Source organism: Nomascus leucogenys, chromosome 2 (genome assembly GCF_006542625.1).
Source record: "Nomascus leucogenys isolate Asia chromosome 2, Asia_NLE_v1, whole genome shotgun sequence".
Lineage (NCBI taxonomy): Eukaryota > Metazoa > Chordata > Mammalia > Primates > Hylobatidae > Nomascus > Nomascus leucogenys.
The window spans coordinates 130,026,668-130,048,820 of record NC_044382.1 but is presented as its reverse complement, the minus strand read 5'-3'; the positions used below and the strand labels follow the sequence as shown (position 1 = coordinate 130,048,820).

Here is a 22,153-nt window from a genome sequence, read left to right as displayed (position 1 = left end):
TGAAGTGTCCTACAAAAATAAATGTATTTAACAAATACCAGGAACATAGCATTACAACAACTTTCATTTCTTGGCCAATGGGCCAGACATTGCAGTTTAAAGATTTGATACTGATGGGCTAGAAACTCAAAAAAAGAATTAGCAACATTCCCTTCGCTTACGGCACATACTGCAGAATTGTTCACGAGAAGAAAATCTCATGGTCAAAAGTGCAATCAGCTGTGGATCTTATCAAAGCAAAAAAAACTGTTTGTATCTTGATGTAGCTGTGGCTTATTATTATTATTATTATTATTGTCATCATCATTATCATCTCAGTTTTGAGTGGAAAGGAACTATGGTTTCTCCAATTTTGTGAATAATAGTTTTGTTATTGAACAGGGAACACAATGTGTGGCTAGATTATCTCCCGCAGGGCTTGCAAACACTGTATTGTCCCCAAATGTGGTAGCCACATGTTTGTTTTTCAGCTGGCAGAGTCCGAAGCCTGAGAGATTTTAGAGGAAATGAAGGAGAGTGAAAATCAACTAAGCTTTTCATTAGCATGTGTGACAAAGGGTAGTGTGTTTTTCTCTTTTGGTAGTGTGTACATGTTTTAAAAAAATAAATATTGCACATCATTACTGCTCTAGTCAGTTATTTATACTCTGATAAGAATTTTAAAGTCTGTTGGAGAAAATTTGGAAAAAAGGATCAACTTCATTCAGCTCTAAATTTTTAGTGCTCACGTGTGCAAGTCACCATTATGGTATACTACACTTCAGAACATGTACGTGTTCAAGAAATGTTTGTAAAACAAATAAATATGTATTGACTTTCAATAATGGAAAATATGTAGAATGAGAAAATTGCAGTCTTCAGACTCTAACACAAAATGCATCCAATGTTTTAAAGTCCAACTAAAAAATTATTTGATTAAATGTTAAAATCATAATGAACACATTATAATCAATGAATCGAAAGTAATTGGAATAATTTGAATATTCACAAAAATCAGAGATTTTAAAACTAGGAAAGATACTTTAGAAAGAATTTGGTTAATCCTTGAACCCAAATATAACAAAAGCCAAAGATAGTAAATAAACTGTCCAAAGATACACAGCCTTTTTTTTTTTTATTGGAGCACTAGGATTGGAAACAAGGGCATTTTATCTGGGATCCAGTGTAAACTTTCTACCCTCCCATTAGGGGTGCTGCTTTGGTCTGCCATTCTGACACTATGTCTGGCATAGCAGAGGTCTTCCCTCAGGAACCTGTGGTCAAGTAATAGCAGTTTCAGGCTTCTCTAGCCTAGGGAATAAGGTGTTCATGGGCACATGCAGAGCCTTTTTCAGATGAGGGATAATTACACTCTTTTGCTTCCTGCTTCTCCTGTAATTTGGCCTGTCCATTGAAATTATAATCTATACACCTGTTTCTTCTTTTTTACTCCATCTTTCTTAGTGGGTTTGGAGGAGTTGAGTAGTTTAATTTTTTTATAGATAAAACTTATCAAAATTTAATTTTAAATACTGAATTTTTCAACACTGGAAAACTCAAGCTATTAAGGGAACATTTATATTTAACTTTCAAAAAAACCCTTATTTTTCAGACTTGGAAAATAATATCTGTATTTTTTTCGATGTGCAGGCTATCCTGTATTTATAATTTGTTATCTCCTGAAAACTAAAAGTAAATCTACTGAATGCAGGGCTTGTGCAATGACTAGTGTCAGTGGATTCAGGTGGTTATGATTATTCTAAGGGTTATCCTAAGCTTAACGTTGTGATAATGGAGAGTTTTTCCGTTGTACTTGGTTTCTTAACATTCTCTGATATCTAACCTATGATAAGGAGTCAAATTTAACTTAATGGTTTAGTTAAGAAAAAAAACAAGGATACCCTAGAGGAAAAATAAATAAATAAACACTTCAATAAGCTCTGGTTCCAGTTGCATCCCTGGTTCCCCATAGCACTAAGCATGACAAGGTACTGTCCACTTTCTAAGCTCCCAGTTTCATTTGTTATAAATATGTAGTGAAAAGACAGCTACCCTGAGAGTTAGAAATTATTTTTTGTTCTCACCATAAACTAGGACTTTCTAACTCTGCTTGGGCCTATGTTATTTCTGCAGAATGTACTTAGTAGCTTCAGACAACACAATTTCAGTTGCTCTGTATAGTAATAACTAGTTTCATATTGAGCATTGTAAATTACAAACCAATACAGACTTAGAGCTAGGTAAATATATCTCTTAGTTTTCTGACTTTCACTGAAGGAAAGGTGAAGATGGAAGGAATCTAAATAATGTTGATGCCACCTACTTGGCATTCTCAAAATAATACCTAGCCACAAGTATTATTTTTAAACTTTATCTGTCTAAATCCTAAGTCTTGTTTCTGACGAATTCTTTTTTTTATTTTTATTTATTATTATTATTATACTTTAAGTTTTAGGGTACATGTGCACAATGTGCAGGTTACATACGTATCCATGTGCCATGTTGGTGTGCTGCACCCATTAACTCGTCATTTAGCATTAGGTATATCTCCTAATGCTGTCCCTCCCCCCTCCCCCCACCCCACAACAGTCCCCGGAGTGTGATGTTCCCCTTCCTGTGTCCATGAGTTCTCATTGTTCAATTCCCACCTATGAGTGAGAACATGCGGTGTTTGGTTTTTTGTCCTTGCGATAGTTTACTGAGAATGATGGTTTCCAGTTTCATCCATGTCCCTACAAAGGACATGAACTCATCATTTTTTATGGCTGCATAGTATTCCATGGTGTATATGTGCCACATTTTCTTAATCCAGTCTATCGTTGTTGGACATTTGGGTTGGTTCCAAGTCTTTGCTATTGTGAATAGTGCCGCAGTAAACATACGTGTGCATGTGTCTTTATAGCAGCATGATTTATAATCCTTTGGGTATATACCCGGTAATGGGATGGCTGGGTCAAATGGTATTTCTAGTTCGAGATCCCTGAGGAATCGCCACACTGACTTCCACAATGGTTGACTAGTTTACAGTCCCACCAACAGTGTAAAAGTGTTTGTATTTCTCCACATCCTCTCCAGCACCTGTTGTTTCCTGACTTTTTAATGATCACCATTCTAACTGGTGTGAGATGGTATCTCACTGTGGTTTTGATTTGCATTTCTCTGATGGCCAGTGATGACGAGCATTTTTTCATGTGTTTTTTGGCTGTAAATGTCTTCTTTTGAGATGTGTCTGTTCATGTCCTTTGCCCACTTTTTGATGGGGTTGTTTTTTTCTTGTAAATTTGTTTGAGTTCATTGTAGATTCTGGATATTAGCCCTTTGTCAGATGAGTAGGTTGCGAAAATTTTCTCCCATTTTGTAGGTTGCCTGTTCACTCTGATGATAGTTTCTTTTGCCGTGCAGAAGCTCTTTACTTTAATTTTAAGCACTGCAGCAAGTCTGTAAAATGACAGCTAGGGATGTCTCTGACCCTTCTAGGGAGAGTGAGATGTCACTGTTGACTTGCCATCAGTGGGAATTGCACTTGAATGTTCATCTTCAAGTGCAACTTATCATGTAAGTAATAGATTTGCCAACCCACTGGCAAACTTCCATGTGATATTTCCCTGTGACCAAGGATGCTGTGCGGTCATGGGCAGGGGAAATCTAACTTGACTCAAACTGAACCAAACCCATCACCCTGAACTGAGAATCATGTGAACTGATTAGCCCACAGAAGCAGCCACACCCTGCTCAGTGTCAGTCAGCGTTCTTAAGTGGAAAACAACAGAAATGGACTCTGACCATGTTCAGTCACAAAGGAATGCATGGGGGGCGTGGGGGGTGTTGGGGAGCAAGTAAGAAAGAAGGAAATGCTGAAGAACCAGGTCTCAGAATGTACTCACCTAAAGCAGCTCGGGGGGCGGGGCGGGGGGCGGATCCGTGTAGCAAGACATAATGGGCACTTGTTTGTTTGTTTGTTTTTTAGATGGAGTCTCACTCTGTTGCCCAAGTTGGAGTGCAGTGGTGGATCTTCGCTCACTGTAACCTCTGCCTCCTGGGTTCAAGCAATTCTCCAGCCTCAGCCTCCAGAGTAGCTTGGGATTACAGACCATGCGCCACCACGCCCGGCTTTTTTTGTTTGTTTGTTTGTATTTTTAGTAGAGACGGGGTTTTGCCAAGTTGGCCAGGCTGGCCTCGAATTCCTGACCTCCAATGATAATGATCCGCCTGCCTTGGCCTTCCAAAGTGCTAGGATTACAGGTGTGAGCCACTGCGCCAGACAGGCCTGGGCACTTTCTTTAGTAGTTTGAAGAGCAACATTTTTGACAGTGTCCTTCTGCTCAAGATTGAGATCCCAGATAAAATTAAACCATCTAGAGAGATGGCTTGATTAGCCAAACCTGGATCTCATGACCACTTCTTGAAGGGAGTAAGTCTCATAAATGCTTAGTCCTTCCAGTATGCAACTGAGTGGGGTGGGTGGGAAGCCCCTCAAAGGAAAATCCAGTTATTCTTACTAGAAAGAAAAGGAAAATGGATGTGAGGCAGTCAAAATCAGCAGAGGCCCACCACACCACCAAAATGTGGTGATTAAATATGGAGAGACAGAGACTAACAGAGGTATGTGAATATTGAAGTATGTCTGGACAACAGCCCAATGATGAGAACAATAAAATGGTTACCAAAATCTGGTTTTGAGTAGTAGTGTTAAATCAGACCATTTAGTAACCATTTTTTGTTGCAAAGTTTCTAGCACTGCCCAAACCCTGACTGGTATATGAATAACTGGTCCATTATGTATCTCTTTCCAGTCAGCATAATTTATCCCCCACCTATATTCTCTTCTGGCCACTCCTACTTCCTTCTCTTTACCAAAATCTAAACTCTAAGGCTGTTTCTCCAGCAACTTCTTTGTTTAGATTGGAAGATAAATCAAACAGGATGCAATGTTTTACTGACTTTCTGTATTTAACAGAGGTGATTTAATTTTTTTTTTTAAATCCAAAGTCAAACTTCTTTATAAGATGAAGGAGAAAAATGTCTTATAAAATGCGTATGTGAAGATGCCTTCTGAGTGTTTTCTCATGGAGACTTGTTCTAGTCTTTAATGAATCTTCCTTGTAGACACTATGGAGATGAAAGATGGTTCTCCACTTCTACTCAAAGTACAAATCGGGCCGGCATTTTGAAAAAGAGACAGGTTTATTCATCGCTGCAGCGTTAGCTGGCTTTGTTCCCTGTACAATTTCACTTTTGGTTATTAAAATATTCACTGTAGGAAATAAATTTGTAACCCATTTCTCATATTACCTACACACAGAAAAACAAAATTTGATATCCTGGGGTTTATTTGCTGAGGGTGCTTCCCATAAAAGCGAGTGAGTGTGCGTTGGGAAATGCGTCTGGTTAACTCTTTTATGGATAAACTTTAGTCACAATCCTCCCCCGCCCCCCTCTTGCCCCCAGCACCCTCCCAACCTCCCGACTTCCCGCCTCTCAAGGGCTGGTGACCTAATAGCATTTTTCTTCGTGCATATTTTGGCGTCGCCCCATGGCCTGGCTGCCTTCGCCTGTCTGAGTTTTTTGAAATTCCTGCATGTTCGCCCCAGATTAAGCCAGTGTGTCTCAGGATGTGTGTTCCGTTTTGTTCTTTCCCCTTAACGCTCCCTGTGCAACGTGTCTGGGGGGAGGAGGGCAGGGAGGGGAGAGAGGGAGGGGCAGAGGCGAGGAGCTGTCCGCCTTGCACGTTTCCAATCGCATTACGTGAACAAATAGCTGAGGGGCGGCCGGGCCAGAACGGCTTGTGTAACTTTGCAAACGTGCCAGAAAGTTTAAAATCTCCCCTCCTTCCTTCACTCCAGACACTGCCCGCTCTCCGGGACTGCCGCGCTGCTCCCCGTTGCCTTCCAGGACTGAGAAAGGGGAAAGGGAAGGGTGCCACGTCCGAGCAGCCGCCTTGACTGGGGAAGGGTCTGAATCCCACCCTTGGCATTGCTTGGTGGAGACTGAGATACCCGTGCTCCGCTCGCCTCCTTGGTTAAAGGTTTCTCCTTCCCTCACGTGATTTGAGCCCCGTTTTTATTTTCTCTGAGCCACGTCCTCCTCGAGCGGGGTCAATCTGGCAAAAGGAGTGATGCGCTTCGCCTGGACCGTGCTCCTGCTCGGGCCTTTGCAGCTCTGCGCGCTAGTGCACTGCGCCCCGCCCGCCGCCGGCCAACAGCAGCCCCCACGCGAGCCGCCGGCGGCTCCGGGCGCCTGGCGCCAGCAGATCCAATGGGAGAACAACGGGCAGGTGTTCAGCTTGCTGAGCCTGGGCTCACAGTACCAGCCTCAGCGCCGCCGGGACCCGGGCGCCGCCGTCCCTGGTGCAGCCAACGCCTCCGCCCAGCAGCCCCGCACTCCGATCCTGCTGATCCGCGACAACCGCACCGCCGCGGCGCGAGCGCGGACGGCCGGCTCATCTGGAGTCACCGCCGGCCGCCCCAGGCCCACCGTCCGCCACTGGTTCCAAGCTGGCTACTCGACATCTAGAGCCCGCGAAGCTGGCGCCTCACGCGCGGAGAACCAGACAGCGCCGGGAGATGTCCCTGCGCTCAGTAACCTGCAGCCGCCCAGCCGCGTGGACGGCATGGTGGGTGACGACCCGTACAACCCCTACAAGTACTCTGACGACAACCCTTATTACAACTACTACGATACTTATGAAAGGCCCAGACCTGGGGGCAGGTACCGGCCCGGATACGGCACTGGCTACTTCCAGTACGGTAAGTACCCCCAAGTCCGCTGGAAGCACCCGTGCACCTGGACCTCAGCTATGTGGCTTCTCGACGTGGCTGCCTGGGCGCGGCGGGCCCCGGTCCTCGCAGATCCGATCCCTCCCCCACGCGCCTGCAGTGGCAGCCCTGGAATCTAGTGCAAACCGCGCGTCTGGCCCCTCCTGCTTCCTTTTCACATTGCTTTGCAGTCCCAGGCGTCCCCAGTTCTCTTGCTGCCCTCCGCTCCACTCTGCAGTCCCGGTGGGCGAAGGGTGAGGAGTAAGGGACCTAGAGGGGTAGGGAGTTGGAGCGGGGGGCGCCGGGTTGTTTCACTGCTGCGCCCGTCGCCTGCTGACGTTTAGGTCTCCCAGACCTGGTGGCCGACCCCTACTACATCCAGGCGTCCACGTACGTGCAGAAGATGTCCATGTACAACCTGAGATGCGCGGCGGAGGAAAACTGTCTGGCCAGGTACGGGCTGAGATGTCTGAGGCCCCGCTCCCCGGTCTTCCTTCAGGGGGCGCTCTGGTGCCTGGTTCTGACTGCTACGGTTTCGCGCAGACAAGTGTTAGGAAGTGGGACAAGAGCTGGGAAAAGTGGGACGTGACCTCCTGGGCATGCTGACCTGGACGGAGAGTTAATATTTTGAAGATTTCTGTGGGTTCTGTCTCAAACCGCAGCAGGAATCAGAGAGGTGGAGGAGACCCTTATCCTGGAGACTGAAAGTCTCATGCTCTTTTTCCAAGATACTTAAACTTGGGAGTCAATTGTTCCAATCACCTTTCATAAAACAACTATACAGTAATTCAAAAAATTTATTGTAATGGAAGGGTGTGTTAATACCCCCTTAAGAGACTGGGGGCAAATTTGCCATCGTAGCCTTATTGGTAAAGACTAAGTTTTCCTCTTTTGTTTGAGACCACGATGAACTTGGTTGTTTTGGTATAATCAGCCAGAAAAAGACCGTGAGCAAGAGCTTTGTTTTTCCACTGTTCTAAAATAAAATAGTAACTCTGGGATTGGGGTTCTCTGAGTTTACTTCTGGGAAACAGCAGAGGGAGCAAAAGATGTTTTAATAAAAATTTAATCAAAAATTTAAAGTGTAAAATAAGGTCATCAATGCCATCTGAACATATAGACGCACTAAATATATTCGGAGGAACACAGTGATGTTTATTTGTACATTTCTTCCACTTTGACCCTTTATAATTGTCAGGCTAAAGGAAGTGAAGAAATCCAAGCTCATTTTCATTCCTGAGTCTTGCATCACTCACACCATTGAATTCCCTATGATGTTTTTACAGTACTGCCATTGTTTTGGGATAGTGAAGTTACAAAATTATTAATTTAAATCTGGGTATACTCTTTTAGAGTTACTTCCTCAGTTTGCACCTCATTAACTATTTTAAAAGTTTTGTTAAATTTGAAGTTTGTAATAAATATCTATAAATTATTTTTTTATTGGGGGATTATTTCCACTTCAGTTTCACTCATTCATATGACCAAACTTGAATTGATTCTAGATATAAAGTTTACTTCTGACATTTAGATTTTTAATGCTTATTATGTTTTTACTGTTAAGATCTGTGGATTTCCATAGTTGTTATTTGTTCACTTATTCACCAAATATTCATTGAGGTCCGACTACTCCAAGACTGTTCTAGGAGCCTGGGATTCAGCAATGAACAAAATAAACAAAATGCCCTAGACTCTTGGAACTGATAGTCTAGTTGGGGCAGGAGGATTGTCACTACTATATAATGGAGGTTTTATTTGTAGTTTTGTCTTTAGTTAATATTCTATGAATATAATAATTTTTCTTTTTTCAAAATCACAGTACTGCATACAGGGCAGATGTCAGAGATTATGATCACAGGGTGCTGCTCAGATTTCCCCAAAGAGTGAAAAACCAAGGGACATCAGATTTCTTACCCAGCCGACCAAGATATTCCTGGGAATGGCACAGTTGTCATCAGTAAGTAAATGGGCCTCCTGAGTACTTTTGGGTTGCTTTTCATTTTTCAGGTGATTTTTGATATCACAAATGCAAGTCTTATTTCTTACCTAAAGGGAGAAAATTGCTATTACTTATATTTAGAATTTTTCTCTATGTAATTTGACATAACCCATCTACTACAAGACCCTGTTATCTTTTGAAATGGAAAATCTGAAGCCCAGCTTATTAAAGCTGTTGATAGGATACAGCAATTGACTTCAATAAAACTTACTCCAATGCATTACAGATAGGATTTATTTAAAAGTCCATTACAGCCAAGATCATCTACAGTTAGTTAGCATTAAATAGCATTTCATAAAGACCACACATTTTTTTATCACAAGCATTCAGAAACCATTCTCAAAGAAAGATGTAGATGATACACCCCATCAGCTCAGAAGGACCTTCCTCCATCTTTTAAAAGACCTGTATCAAGCCCAAGGTGGCTGCCTGTTCTATCCTAAACTTAAGGATTTTTGCATAAGGTAATTCTATCATTTGCCTTAGTAACTTGCCTGGGTGTTTATTTTCAGTAAATCCACATGTGTGGCCTTAAACTTACTTCCTGAAATCCAAGCCAGTCCTCATTGTTTTTTCCTTATGTGGGAAGATGAACAGCTCAGCACCTTCTGTTTAATGAAATGACAAAAGTAGATATAAGTCACTTAATTTCCTGATAAAATAGGAATACTTTATTTCTAAATAGAAGTGTGTACTATTTAAATAATAACGGTGGATAAAACATGCCATGAGTTCTCCCTTGCTTTTCACTAATGATTTTAAATATGTGAGAACTCAGTTTTTTAAGATCTCATAGAAACCTTGAAAAAGTCACGTGCTGCTTTTTGGAATGAAACATCAGCAGTGGCAGCCAAGGGGAATACACTAGAGAACACATGGCAAGTTTCACTTAGGCACAGATAATTTATTGTCCATTTCTATTTAATATTCAAAGACAAAATGGGGTACAATAAGAAAGCAAAATACTGAACTAAGTCTTTTGTCCTAGTAGCAAAGTTAAACCTTACAATTTTGATAGATTTATGTCCTGGGGAAAAAAAAAACCCTAGCATGAATCTCTCTTTTAGAAGATAAATTTGGTCTCAATTTTAATGTGAAAACAAATTTGTGAAGCCATGGGGGAAGTCATTTAATATCTTCATTGCTTTCTCTGTATGTAACTGACCACTATCTTTTTGTTTTATGGGACATTAGACATTACCACAGTATGGATGAGTTTAGCCACTATGACCTGCTTGATGCCAACACGCAGAGGAGAGTGGCTGAAGGCCACAAAGCAAGTTTCTGTCTTGAAGACACATCCTGTGACTATGGCTACCACAGGCGATTTGCATGTACTGCACACACACAGGTATGTTGGCACCCTGAAATCCAGAACCTCAAGCCTCAGAGAGAAACAGCTCATCTACCGTTAGTTAGCATTAAATAGCATTTCATAAAGACCACACATTTTTATCAAAAGGATACAGAGACTGTTCTCAAAGAAAACGGTAGATGATATACCCCATGAGTCTAGTATTTTCTTTCCTCTCACCTCTCTTTTATAAAGCATTCAATTTGAGGTCCATGTTGTCAAGATGGAAAATAACTGGGAAAAGGCAAATGATGGCTTGATGATCCAAATTACTTTTGAAGTATTTCCAGTTATGCATGTAGCCCCTATTCATGATCACAGGTCAGTGTGGGTCCTTGTTACATTCCACAATGAAGAACAGAAAATTATTCTCTGAAAAAGTCTGAATGGTTGACAACACATGCACCCATTCTGTGTTCCTTAACTGGCTTAGTAAATAACTGTAAAAAAAGAGATTCTCTGTTTTTTCACCTGTGAAACCATTCCTTCCTTCTATTTTACGCTGAAAATAGAATAGTGGTTGGGGTTAGCAAATGGAGGAGAAATAAGTTTCTTTAAAAACACTTTAAAAAGTTGTCTCTTTTAATAATGCAAATAAGAGCAGAAGGACACCATTTCTTTCTCCACACATATATATTTAAATCTACAGTATAATTGATGTCAGATGTTGTTTGGATGGATTTTTTTTAAGTAGTGCTGAACTAAGCAGTTTGTATGTTTTATCACTGGAAAATGCCTGTCAGTTAAAAGCTATGTCAGTATTTCCATATGAAACCCTAATTTGTAAAAGGACATTATAATTTGACTCCCGCCCAGATCTTGGCAAGGGGCAGTGAATGTACATAACTGAGGGTATGAAGGGATCAGGAGTTGGCATCTTGGGAAGCAAATTCCAGGGCTGTGGCAGGAAGCTGTTTGGTGACCTAAATGTTACCATTGCTTTTTTCTCTGAGCTTAGAACATCATAGCAATTGGAGGGGGAAAGGTTAACTTCTACGTGCCCCAGGACAGTACTTACTTAAGAAAGAGGAGATGTAACTTACCCACACATTATTCATGTGTGCGTATAGAGATTCCCTTTTCAGTGATCTGTAAGTCCTGTGCAAGGGACCTACAGTTTATTTGCCTCATTTACAAAAAGAGGCACTCTGGACAGCTCACTCTGAAATATTTGAAGCTGGGATTGTAGACCTTATAGCACTTCTGGTTCCCCCCTTCTTTGGGGTGACCCCATTTCATTTTATATGGTAGCTTTCTTGTTAATCATCTTCCATATGTGTTCTTTTTAACCATTATTTACCAAATCTTGCCTTGAGTGATTTATATATATATATTTTTTCATTAGACCAATGTCTCTTTCACATGGACTTCATTTAAAGGAAAAAATAATCTCTCAATAACCCAATGATGACTCAGATTAGTTTATTGCAATGCTGCTTAAATGTATTCAAGCATAAAACTAGGTATAACTTCTTTAGATTTATACTTTTTACATATTAATAACTCCTGTGTTCTGAGACAAAAATTTACATATTAAATATATACAAAACTAAAACAGTTGCATTCACCTTATTAATTTAATGTAACAAATAGTATGTATTGCTAAAACTCAAATTGCTGATTTAGAGAGCCTCACCTAACATTCTACATTTAATCTGTTTTTATATTTTGACTTTGCCTACATGAAATGCTTATTTGCCTTAGTAACTCTAGTTTTTGCTTGCCTGTGCAAATAATCAAAGCTTATACTTAAGTTCTGCCAGCTGATGAATTCTAGAGTGCCAATTTCAGCATTTTTAAAGCTCTTTTGCCTATTTGAAGGCAAGATAAGCATTGAAGCATTATTTAAACCCATCTTAAATGGATATCTAATCCAATGAACCCTTTACAATGTCATGAACATTGTGGTAGCCGGAGAAATAATAGCTAACACTTATTGAGTATGTATTATATGCCAGAATCAGAATTGTATGCTGGAATCAGACCAAAAATTCTTCATTTTATATTTACTACTCAACATACTGTTAAGTGATGTATGGATCAAGGTAGAAATCTAGATAATAACAACAGAATATGAGTCTCACTGCTGCGACACTGACCCTTCTAAGTTTGGCCTGTCTGTGCTATTGTGTGCTCTATGACAGCACAATTCTCCCCTGCTCTTCCCAAATCAAGCTACAGCTAAACCAGCATTGGTAGAGCATGCTAAGGTGATTTTAATGTCTCTTGGGTGACCAAAGTGATCTTAAACAGCAAAGCAATATTGGTTGCTAGAACTGAACGGCAGTATTGACTTAAAATGAATCTAGCATGCACTTTTAATTTAAAGTACTATTAGAATGAAAATACAAGTTAAAACTTTTTGTGAAGAACTAACGGAATCAAGAATATACCTACAGACTCCAATCTGAGGAAACTTCTCTAGACTATAACATTCTTAAAAGCAAGGACTGTATTTGTTATATTTTTCTCCTCCCAGCCTGTAGAAGGCACTCATTTACTTATTGATGTGAATATTTTAGCAAGTGGAGTGATGTGGCATTCATCAATTTAGTCATGCATTTACCCCTTCAACAAAATATGTCATATTACAGTGACTGTATGAGAGAGAGTATAGTGGGGTAGTTAAGAACAGGGACTCTGGACCTTGATTACCTAAACTCAAAACCAGCTTAGCCACTTACTCGCTGGATACCCTTGGGTAAGTTATTTGATCTTAGTGTCCCTCAGTTTTCTCATCTATAAAATGGAGATAATAATAGCACCTCATGTAGTTGTGAAAATTGAATATATATATATATATGTATATATATATATATATATATATATATATATATATATATACATATATATATATAAATGTTTACGATTGTTCCTGCCACATACTATTTAATAAATGTTATTCAAAGATACAACATAAACTCCACCCTTAGGGAACTTGCAGACTCTGGTTAGCTATATTCTTACAGAGCATGATCATAATGCAGAGCAAAAAGGGGTAAACACTATAAAAGCTACCCACAATAGAAAGTATCAAGGACGTTCAAAGTACAAGAAGGTAATTTCCAAAACGGGAAACTGGGGAGGATTTCACTGAGAAGAGGACATTTGAGCTAAGTTAATTATTATGTGGCCTTTATTCCTGAACTGTTAAAATTCTAGAACTTTGGTAGAGGCCTATTTTGTTCCTGCAGATTGCATTTATCTCTGGTGATATATGACACTTTTAAGAAGTGAGGTGTACTACTACTTATATTAGTCCTGTATCTTTTTTAGCTGGAGGTGCTATAAGGCTGAGTAATAAATACTTCTCAAGGGAGATGAAATATAAGTATAGTTTTATGTCAGACTCTTGTAAGTACTAACTTAAAATTTAATTTGCAAATAATAGCATATTATTTAGCATAGTCTGACCATATATCATCATTTTAAATTTTTTATTTTGTTTATTTTAGGGATTGAGTCCTGGCTGTTATGATACCTATGGTGCAGACATAGACTGCCAGTGGATTGATATTACAGATGTAAAACCTGGAAACTATATCCTAAAGGTAAAGACCTTTGAAAATATATCATGTATTGATATTGCAGATCAATAGGCCCTCTTCTCTGGATTCACATGTTAAATAATCATGGTATTGGAAGCAATTATACATCCTTAAACTATCTATAAACAATCTAATCTAATCTAATCTAATCTGTCTTATTTTAAAGAACTTCAGGGGAAAATATGCAGTCTCTTTCCATAACGTCTCCAGAGTTTAATCACTTACTTAAGTTAAAATCCCTTCCCTGCTTGATTTAGCCAAGTCCCTCATTAACAATTTCCTTATTGTAGCCCTATGGAAAAAGAAATACTGAGGAACTCTAACACAAATGCTGTTTGTTTTGCCCAGGTCAGTGTAAACCCCAGCTACCTGGTTCCTGAATCTGACTATACCAACAACGTTGTGCGCTGTGACATTCGCTACACAGGACATCATGCATATGCCTCAGGCTGCACAATTTCACCGTAAGTGTTATTTGCTTAGCTAAGTAGTTGTTGTCACAAATAATTTTTATTCATGCTCAAACATTATACATGGAATGTATCTGTTTCTACTACTATAGCAGCTTTCTTGTAAGCAGACCGAAGGCAGAAAATGGTATGCAGTCTGATTTTTTTTTTTTTTTTTTAAATAATGGAAGGCAAAGGGGAATGTACTAAGGTTTTTAGTTTTCAGGAGAAGCTTAGTTTTCAGGAGAAGACATAAGCAGACTACAGTGTTTATCCAGAAGGCATTTGTGAAGGCCCAACATATCAAATTGCTCAATATGTAGAGTGGATGAGCTTGTAGAAGCCCCATTAGTTGCTTCCTGCCGCTTCCTCACAGTCCCTGAAAGAATTGCTAGGGTTCTTCAAAGTACATTTTGAAAACCACTGCCATAAAGTAAGCAACTGAAGAGATAGCCCCCCCGGTCTGTACAAATCAAGATGCCATATATTTGAGTTCTAGAACCATGGATACTACGAAAATACTCTGCAAAAGATTGAGGTGTGTGGAGGTTTCTTCATAATATTCCTACTCCTGAGACTCTTCTTTTAATGAAATATTGGAAGATATCTATTCACAGGGAGGTGTTTTGATGAAAATAATGAAAGAAAGTTGGGTAGGTTTGACTGCATGCCTGTCTGTCCTGCCCCATCTCCTTAAGCACTACCTCCCCAAGTGTTGCTGGGTGCTAGATTATAATTACATATGCCACTTGAGTTATGCCTTCCCAACAACGAGAATACTATTTCCATTGGAAGGATACTCAACACTCATCAGCTTTGCTTTGTCACTGGAGAACCACCAGTGCCACTGGATCCTACAGACAGGTATAGCAGAGCTATACTAGAAATTCATAATTAATAGAAATTTCTGCCTGATACAAAAACCCAGGACTTTATACATAAAGAAGCAGAGACTGTGCTTTACAAGTGTTGTCACAACATTAGAGATAGATGAAGCCTATGATAGCAAAAGGATAGCACTGAAAAAATAGAGTCACATACATTCTTCTGAACATGCCCACAGCACAGAAAACCTGGCAGATTTTATGGCCCATATTGTATGGAGTTGGTTATAGCATAACTAACCCCTGCCCCCCACTGCCAGAATACCAGTATAATTTAAGCTAAAATAATTTGCACTTAAATAAACAGATTAGTTTTTTCTTAATTTTTATAATTCCTTAATTAATTCATCCATTCTCCATTTATTTATTCATTTGCACTCTCATTTTTGTACTGTTTGTTGATGCCCTGAACTAGATATTACTGAATAATGCAAACATAAATAGGACTACTAATCTCTATACTGCAGTAGCCTTATTACACTATTTTCAGTTAATTACTTATGAATTTCTTTGTTTAATGTCTGTCTCCTGCACTACTCAGTGATGGCTGTGATTTAGTATCATGTCCGCTGTTGTGTACCCATTATCAGGTACAGGTCTGCCACCTTGCAGCCTCTCACTCACTGCTTAATGAATTTCTTTCTCAAATAATTTGAGTAAAGGCATTTTGAGTAGGGGAAGCGAGAGAATTACATATATAACTGTAATAGAGACACAATATGAGAAGTTTCATGGGGGGTAAAATAAAATGTGGTGGGATCAGAAGGACCTTTGCTGTAAGTTTGGTAACTCCCAACTATGTCTTACTGACTTCCCACTAGAAATAGGTCTGGAGAGGTCTGTTGCAAAGAATGTCTCTTGCTTTTAATCAGTAGAATCCATTGAATTGGATATTGCTAGATATTTAGAAGAAATAAAAATTGTTGTATTGCTCCAGTAATATGACTGTACAAGAGGGATTCCTGATGTGGTCGCCCACATAGAGTTGATTTTTTTTTTTTTTTACTAGTTATTACTGACTGTAACAAACTTCAAGAGTGGTTGAAGCTGGAATGTTTATAACCAATATAGATCAGATGAAAATATGAAAAAGTGAAATTACTCATAATTAATGATCATAATAAAATATCATACTTATTCTGAGTGGAAATATTGGGGAAAGTATAGAATATTTGAGAAAAATCCCCACACCTCCAGGATAATAATGCTTGCTTCTAATAGTTTGACTTTCACATCAGGCCTCCCTTCCTAGGCATCAGAGTTCAGAGAGAGGAGAGGTCTCTTTGGGCTGAGTTTCAGGAGTGACTTTAGGATACATTTGAATTGAGCCTTGAAGTCTGAGGAATGCACTGGGGAGCATTAAGGAAAGGAAGCCCAGGGCGAGTCAACGTCACAGGCAACTTGCATGGCAGGAGGAAACTGCAGGGCATGTTTGGAAAAACAAGTCTTCTAGTTTGGCTAAAGCATAAATTTTGTGGAGTTACGAGCTGGACAAAAAGGATGGAAAAGTAAGTTGGGGCCAGATGGAAGAGAGCCCTGAAGAGCAGGCTAAAATTTATTCTGGAGGCAGTGGGAGGCTGAAGCTTTTTGAGCAGGAAATGTAACTTGCCTAAGGCCATCAGGTCAGTCTGGTGGCTGTGTAAGCAGCAGTGAGTGTGACTCTGAAGACATATCATTTATCAGTTCACTGATTGCTTTTCCTGCCAGACATTTAAGAGCATTCTGTTGATGTATAAAAGCCACCCAGTAAATAGGTGTGTGCTGTTAATGTACCCTGTCTCCTTCATTTTCCTCATTGAAACAAAATACATGGATCAGGTGACTCTGAGGTTCCTTTCAGTTATAAGATACTATGTAAGTTTTTTTTGTTTTTTTCTCCTCACAGAATTTACTGTTTGGAAATTGATAGTTTCTGATTTGGAATAAGTGAATTTTTACTTCCTTACATGAAGATCTATGATCACATTTAAAGACAGTAATATTTGATTGGTTAGCTTTGGTCCAGTTTCTGCCTATTAATGTATTATTCTACATCCAAAGCCATGCTGGAGAAGGACTAATTCAAGATGGAGCGTAGGCCTTGACTCTGCTTCTTGGTGGACATGCCACCCTTGTTCCATGGAATGAATTCCCCTGGTCAGGGCTGCAGGTCCCAGAAGTCCTGCTGTCCTCTTCAGCGTTTCAGAAGTGGTTTCTTTGCCTCTAAATGTGAAGAGTGTAGGCATCGGGCATCTCTGCTGTTGACATAGTCACTTTCTTCAAACCATTATTAAAATGATATACCACTGCATAATTTCACAACATGATTGCTGCTTAGGTGGAGAGAAACTGTTGCATAAAGTTTTTAAAAGGTTGACTTTAAATTTGTCTGTTGTACTCATTCATTATATTATCAGGTTAATAATTTGTCTTATTTTGTCTTCTTAATCTAGGTATTAGAAGGCAAGGCAAAACTCCCAATGGATAAATCAGTGCCTGGTGTTCTGAAGTGGGAAAAAATAGATTAACTTCAGTAGGATTTATGTATTTTGAAAAAGAGAACAGAAAACAACAAAAGAATTTTTGTTTGGACTGTTTTCAATAACAAAGCACATAACTGGATTTTGAACACTTAAAGTCATCATTACTTGGGAAATTTTTAATGTTTATTATTTACATCACTTTGTGAATTAACAGTGTTTCAATTCTGTAATTACATATTTGACTCTTTCAAAGAAATCCAAATTTCTCATGTTCCTTTTGAAATTATAGTGCAAAAGGGTCAGTATTATCTAAATGAATGAGCCAAAATGACTTTGAACTGAAACTTTTCTAAAGTGCTGGAACTTTAGTGCAACACAATAATAATGGGTTTTTATATGTCATAGCATAGATTGAATTTAGAAACAATGCTCCTACTGTTTAAATACATATGGACACATCTGGTGCTGAGAAAGAAACAAACACATTACTATTGGTGTCAAAAATATTACTACATAGCAGAGAAACGGCAATACATGTACTCAGATAGTTACATCCCTATATAAAAATTATGTTTACATTTAAAAAATAAGTAGATAACTTTCTTTCTTTCAAGTGCACAATTTCATTTTGACTTGAGTCCACTTTTGTTTTGGAACAAATTAAGTAAGGGAGCTGCCCAATCCTGTCTGATATTTCTTGAGGCTGCCGTCTATCATTTTATCTTTCCCATAGGCAGAGATGTTGTAAGTGGGATTCTTAATATCACCATTCTTGGGACTGGTATACGTAAGGCAGCCGTGAAACTGGGAAGTCATTTTGATGACTGATGTGATACATCCAGAGATAATATGCATTTAAACATATTAAAGTATTTGCCAAAGACACAATTTTCTTGCTGACATAAAAATCATACAAACGAGTCCCCCCGAAACCACAACTGTCTCTCAAATAACTTAAAAAAATTGAAAAACATTTTAGGATTTTTCAACTTTTCTAGATTTTAAAAAGATGTTCAGCTGTTAGAGAAGAATGCTAAAAATTTTATATTATCTAGAACACAGGAACATCATCCTGGGTTATTCAGGAATCAGTCACACATGCGTGTGTGTCTGAGATATAGTCTAAATTAGCAAAGCACATAGTATTACATACTTGAGGGGTTGGTGAACAAAGGAAAAATATACTTTCTGCAAAACCAAGGACTGTGCTGCATGAGACAGCTGTGATTTCATTTTAAACTGTGAAACCATGTGCCATAATAGAGTTTTGAGAATTTCGCTTTTTCCTAAATTCAAGAAAATGAAATTACACTTTTAAGTTAGTGGTGCTTAAGCAGAATTTTTCCTACATTAACCAGTATTAAAATCTCAAGTAAGATTTTCCAGTGCCAGAACATGTTAGGTGGAATTTTAAAAGTGCCTCGGCATCCTGTATTACATGTCATAGAATTGTAAAGTCAACATCAATTACTAGTAATCATTCTGCACTCATTGGGTGCATAGCACAGTTAGAGGGGCTACAGATGGACAGTCATCAACTAGCGGATATAGCGGTACATATGATCCTTATCCACCACGGCACAAGCTTACCAGTAGACAATACAGACAGAGCTTTTCTTGAGCTGTAACTGAGCTATGGAATAGCTTCTTTGATGTACCTCTTTGCCTTAAATTGCTTTTTAGTTCTAAGATTGTAGAATGATCCTTTCAAATTGTAATCTTTTCTAATAGAGCTATTTTAATATACTTGCTTTCTTAAAAAACAAAAAAACTACTGTCAGTATTAATACTGAGCCAGACTGGCATCTACAGATTTCAGATCCATCATTTTATTGATTCTTAAGCTTGTATTAAAAACTAGGCAATATCATCATGGATATACAGGAGAAGACACATTTACAATCAATTCATTGGGCCTTTTATCTGTCTATCCATCCATCATTAGTTGAAGGCCTAATATACACCAAGTACTCACATGCTATGCATTGAGACAGAAAAAAGACTGTCTATAACCTCAATAAGTATTAAAAATCCCATTATTACCCATAAGGTTCATCTCATTTCATTTTTAGGAAATAAAATTACATGTCTATAAAATTTCAATTTTAAGCACTATTGTTTTTCATGACCATAATTTATTTTTAAAAATAAATTAAAGGTTAATTATATGCATGTATGTATTTCTAATAATTAAAAATGTGTTCAATCCCTGAAATGTCTGCCTTTTAAATATAACATCTACTATTTGGTTAATTTTGACAATATTTTTTTCAATTAGGAAGCTAAAAATACTACTTTATTCCTTATTTGAACATCCATCCCCCTCATGGCACCTCTAAACATACCCAAATAACTCACAAGTACTGATTTAACACTCAGTAGTTTTTAACTTCTTTGAACTATTTTGAACTTTGAATCTTTTCTCTGAATAACTGCCTAAATTCAAAGATAATGATTAGTTGATGAAGGTTATCAGTTAATAAAATAAAGAACACAGACCAGTCTTACCAAACTCTAAATACATTTAAAAAAATAGGAACTGGAAATGATAAAAAGAATGTTGAGTACTGACAGGAGATTGGCCTTTACACTAAAAAAGACAGAAAATGGACTAAATAGGAACATAATTTCGGAGTTTATGAGTCAGTTTACAATATGCCATATTAGTGATCTCATAATGATTCAGACCACAGTCTGGGTTAAAGATGTCTTGACCTCTGAGGCTAGCATAACATATATAAATATACAACTTGCCTGTTTCCAGAAAATCTGTATATTTTTATAGAATAACTTTATTTACAATTTCTATCATCCAATTACTCACTAGGCATTATTTGTAGTAATTTTTTTCTCTTTGAAATCTCATAGGATAGTCACACTTATAAACATTCCCAATATTCGGATTCTAGAAGAAATACAATTCATTAAAATTTTCCTGGCACTGAGAGTTAATCTTTAGCAGATTGCATGAAAAGACTGAATTCCTGGTAAGGAGATATTTTGTTTTAAAAATAATGTGTTTTGATACTAATCAGTGTATTAACTGATAACTAAAAAGTACCCTTTTTTCTCTATATATTTTTTCTTTTGAACTCATATTCACAATCAACATATTCAATCAGTGAGTTAAGTCTCATTCTTAGCTACCAAAATTCCTGGGCCACTTTTAAACACTAAACATTTCATTTATCCTCTAAGCTGAAATGGTGCTGAGTTATTTAAATCTGAATGTAAAATGCATTAAATCTTAGCTTGTGCTATATAAACATTTAATTAATATAAAACTGCTTGCTATAAACTAAGTAACATGTCATTTGGTGTTAGGTTTTTAATGAAGTTTTAGCTTCTCCCAAATTTTTCAGGAATGTTATTTTTAAGATGTGTAACTTTTTTGAAGAACTCTTATTTTAAATGCTAAGACATTGGCTTTATATTCTTCTTTGTGTTCTCATATTCTCTTATTATACATCTATACTATGATTGCAAGATTATATAAAAATGCCTTGAATAAATGATTTCAAGTGTCTATAGTAGTCATTTGTTGTTATATAAATAATCTGATTTTCATTTTAGGTTAAAAAGTTATAAGCCATGGATATGGTTGGTAGTTTTTTTTAATTGCCTTTTGTACTAACAAATTGTTTAATTAGGTCACACTGGAAATTTGTCTATGATGGATAAAAATCTAGCTGATGTTTTAAGTAGACCCTGTCATACATAAACTTTTTCACCATTACCAGCTACTTATAAGGACACAGAGCAGGCATTGCAAGAACAATCACAATGCTTTAATTAAGGTTTACAAGAAATATATCTGCCTATAGATATAAACACACACATATACACACATTCATTTAGAGGATATATCTAATTCTAGCTACAAATTATTTATATAAAGAGACACATTGCTATCAGAGTAATCCTTATTTAAACATGCATAAGATTAGCCTGAAATCTGGTAACATGAGAGGGCAAACAGGCCCAAATTTTGGGCAAGTGTTTTGGGGGAACAACTCACAAAATTAACCCACAAAAACAATTCATCCTTAAGGAGTCTTGCAGGTAAAACAGATGTACACTTGTGGCTGGCCATTAGCAGATTTGAGTTGTAGAATATCAGTGATACTTGAAACCACAAATATCCTGCTTCTATTTCCTGCGCAAGGCAAAGCATCTGAATATGCTTTTGTTATTAATTCAAAGATGATTTCCTTTGTCTCATTAGCGTACAGTGTTTCAAGCAGTGTTCATTAATTAGCTCCGTAACCAAAGATAGGGGTGTGTAGATCTTTCCTTTTTGCCTGCAAACTTGTCTGCCTTTACGTGACTCATTTGTTACTCCTTACCACAGATATTAGTAGAGGATTAACACACAGGTTGAATAAATCACTTTCATCATAGTAATTTGTAGCTTAAAATCAGAGACCTTTCCCCATACTCCTTTTTAATTTGGAGAGTAAATAATATTTATATAGAATTAGGACAATATTGATTTCCTAAAGCATGTACTAAAGAGTTCCAGTTTCACAAGATACTCAAAAAGAATCCAATATTAAGTAAGTATGGGAAATGTTATCTTTCCATACTTTGGCAGATTCACAATACTTTTTAGCATATATAAGTGTCTGAGAAACCCTGCAGTAAAGAAACCACTTTGTTATCTAGTGTTTCTTAAATTTGTTTTGTCACGAGTCTTTTTTTTTTAATAGTATTATTATCCTAG

The 22,153-nt window shown here is 38.0% G+C and overlaps 1 protein-coding gene across 1 annotated transcript; it reads left to right on the top strand.

Annotated features, from left to right (window-relative positions):
* Positions 1-5,609: 5,609 nt before the first annotated feature.
* LOX (lysyl oxidase) lies at positions 5,610-20,945 on the top strand. The gene is made up of 7 exons (XM_003259882.3): positions 5,610-6,725; positions 7,079-7,187; positions 8,554-8,691; positions 9,928-10,084; positions 13,543-13,638; positions 13,984-14,099; positions 17,401-20,945. The coding sequence occupies exons 1-7, from the start codon at positions 6,095-6,097 to the stop codon at positions 17,405-17,407; spliced, it is 1,254 nt and encodes a 417-aa protein (XP_003259930.1). The 5' UTR covers positions 5,610-6,094; the 3' UTR covers positions 17,408-20,945.
* The last annotated feature ends 1,208 nt before the right edge of the window (positions 20,946-22,153 follow it).

Bases quoted from the DNA above. Each gene is read 5' to 3' on its own strand.
- LOX (XM_003259882.3), top strand. From the start codon at position 6,095: ATGCGCTTCGCCTGGACCGTGCTCCTGCTCGGGCCTTTGCAGCTCTGC. The intron at 10,085-13,542 runs GTATGTTGGCAC...TGTTTATTTTAG, and splicing joins CATGTACTGCACACACACAG to GGATTGAGTCCTGGCTGTTA. The intron at 13,639-13,983 runs GTAAAGACCTTT...TGTTTTGCCCAG, and splicing joins CTGGAAACTATATCCTAAAG to GTCAGTGTAAACCCCAGCTA.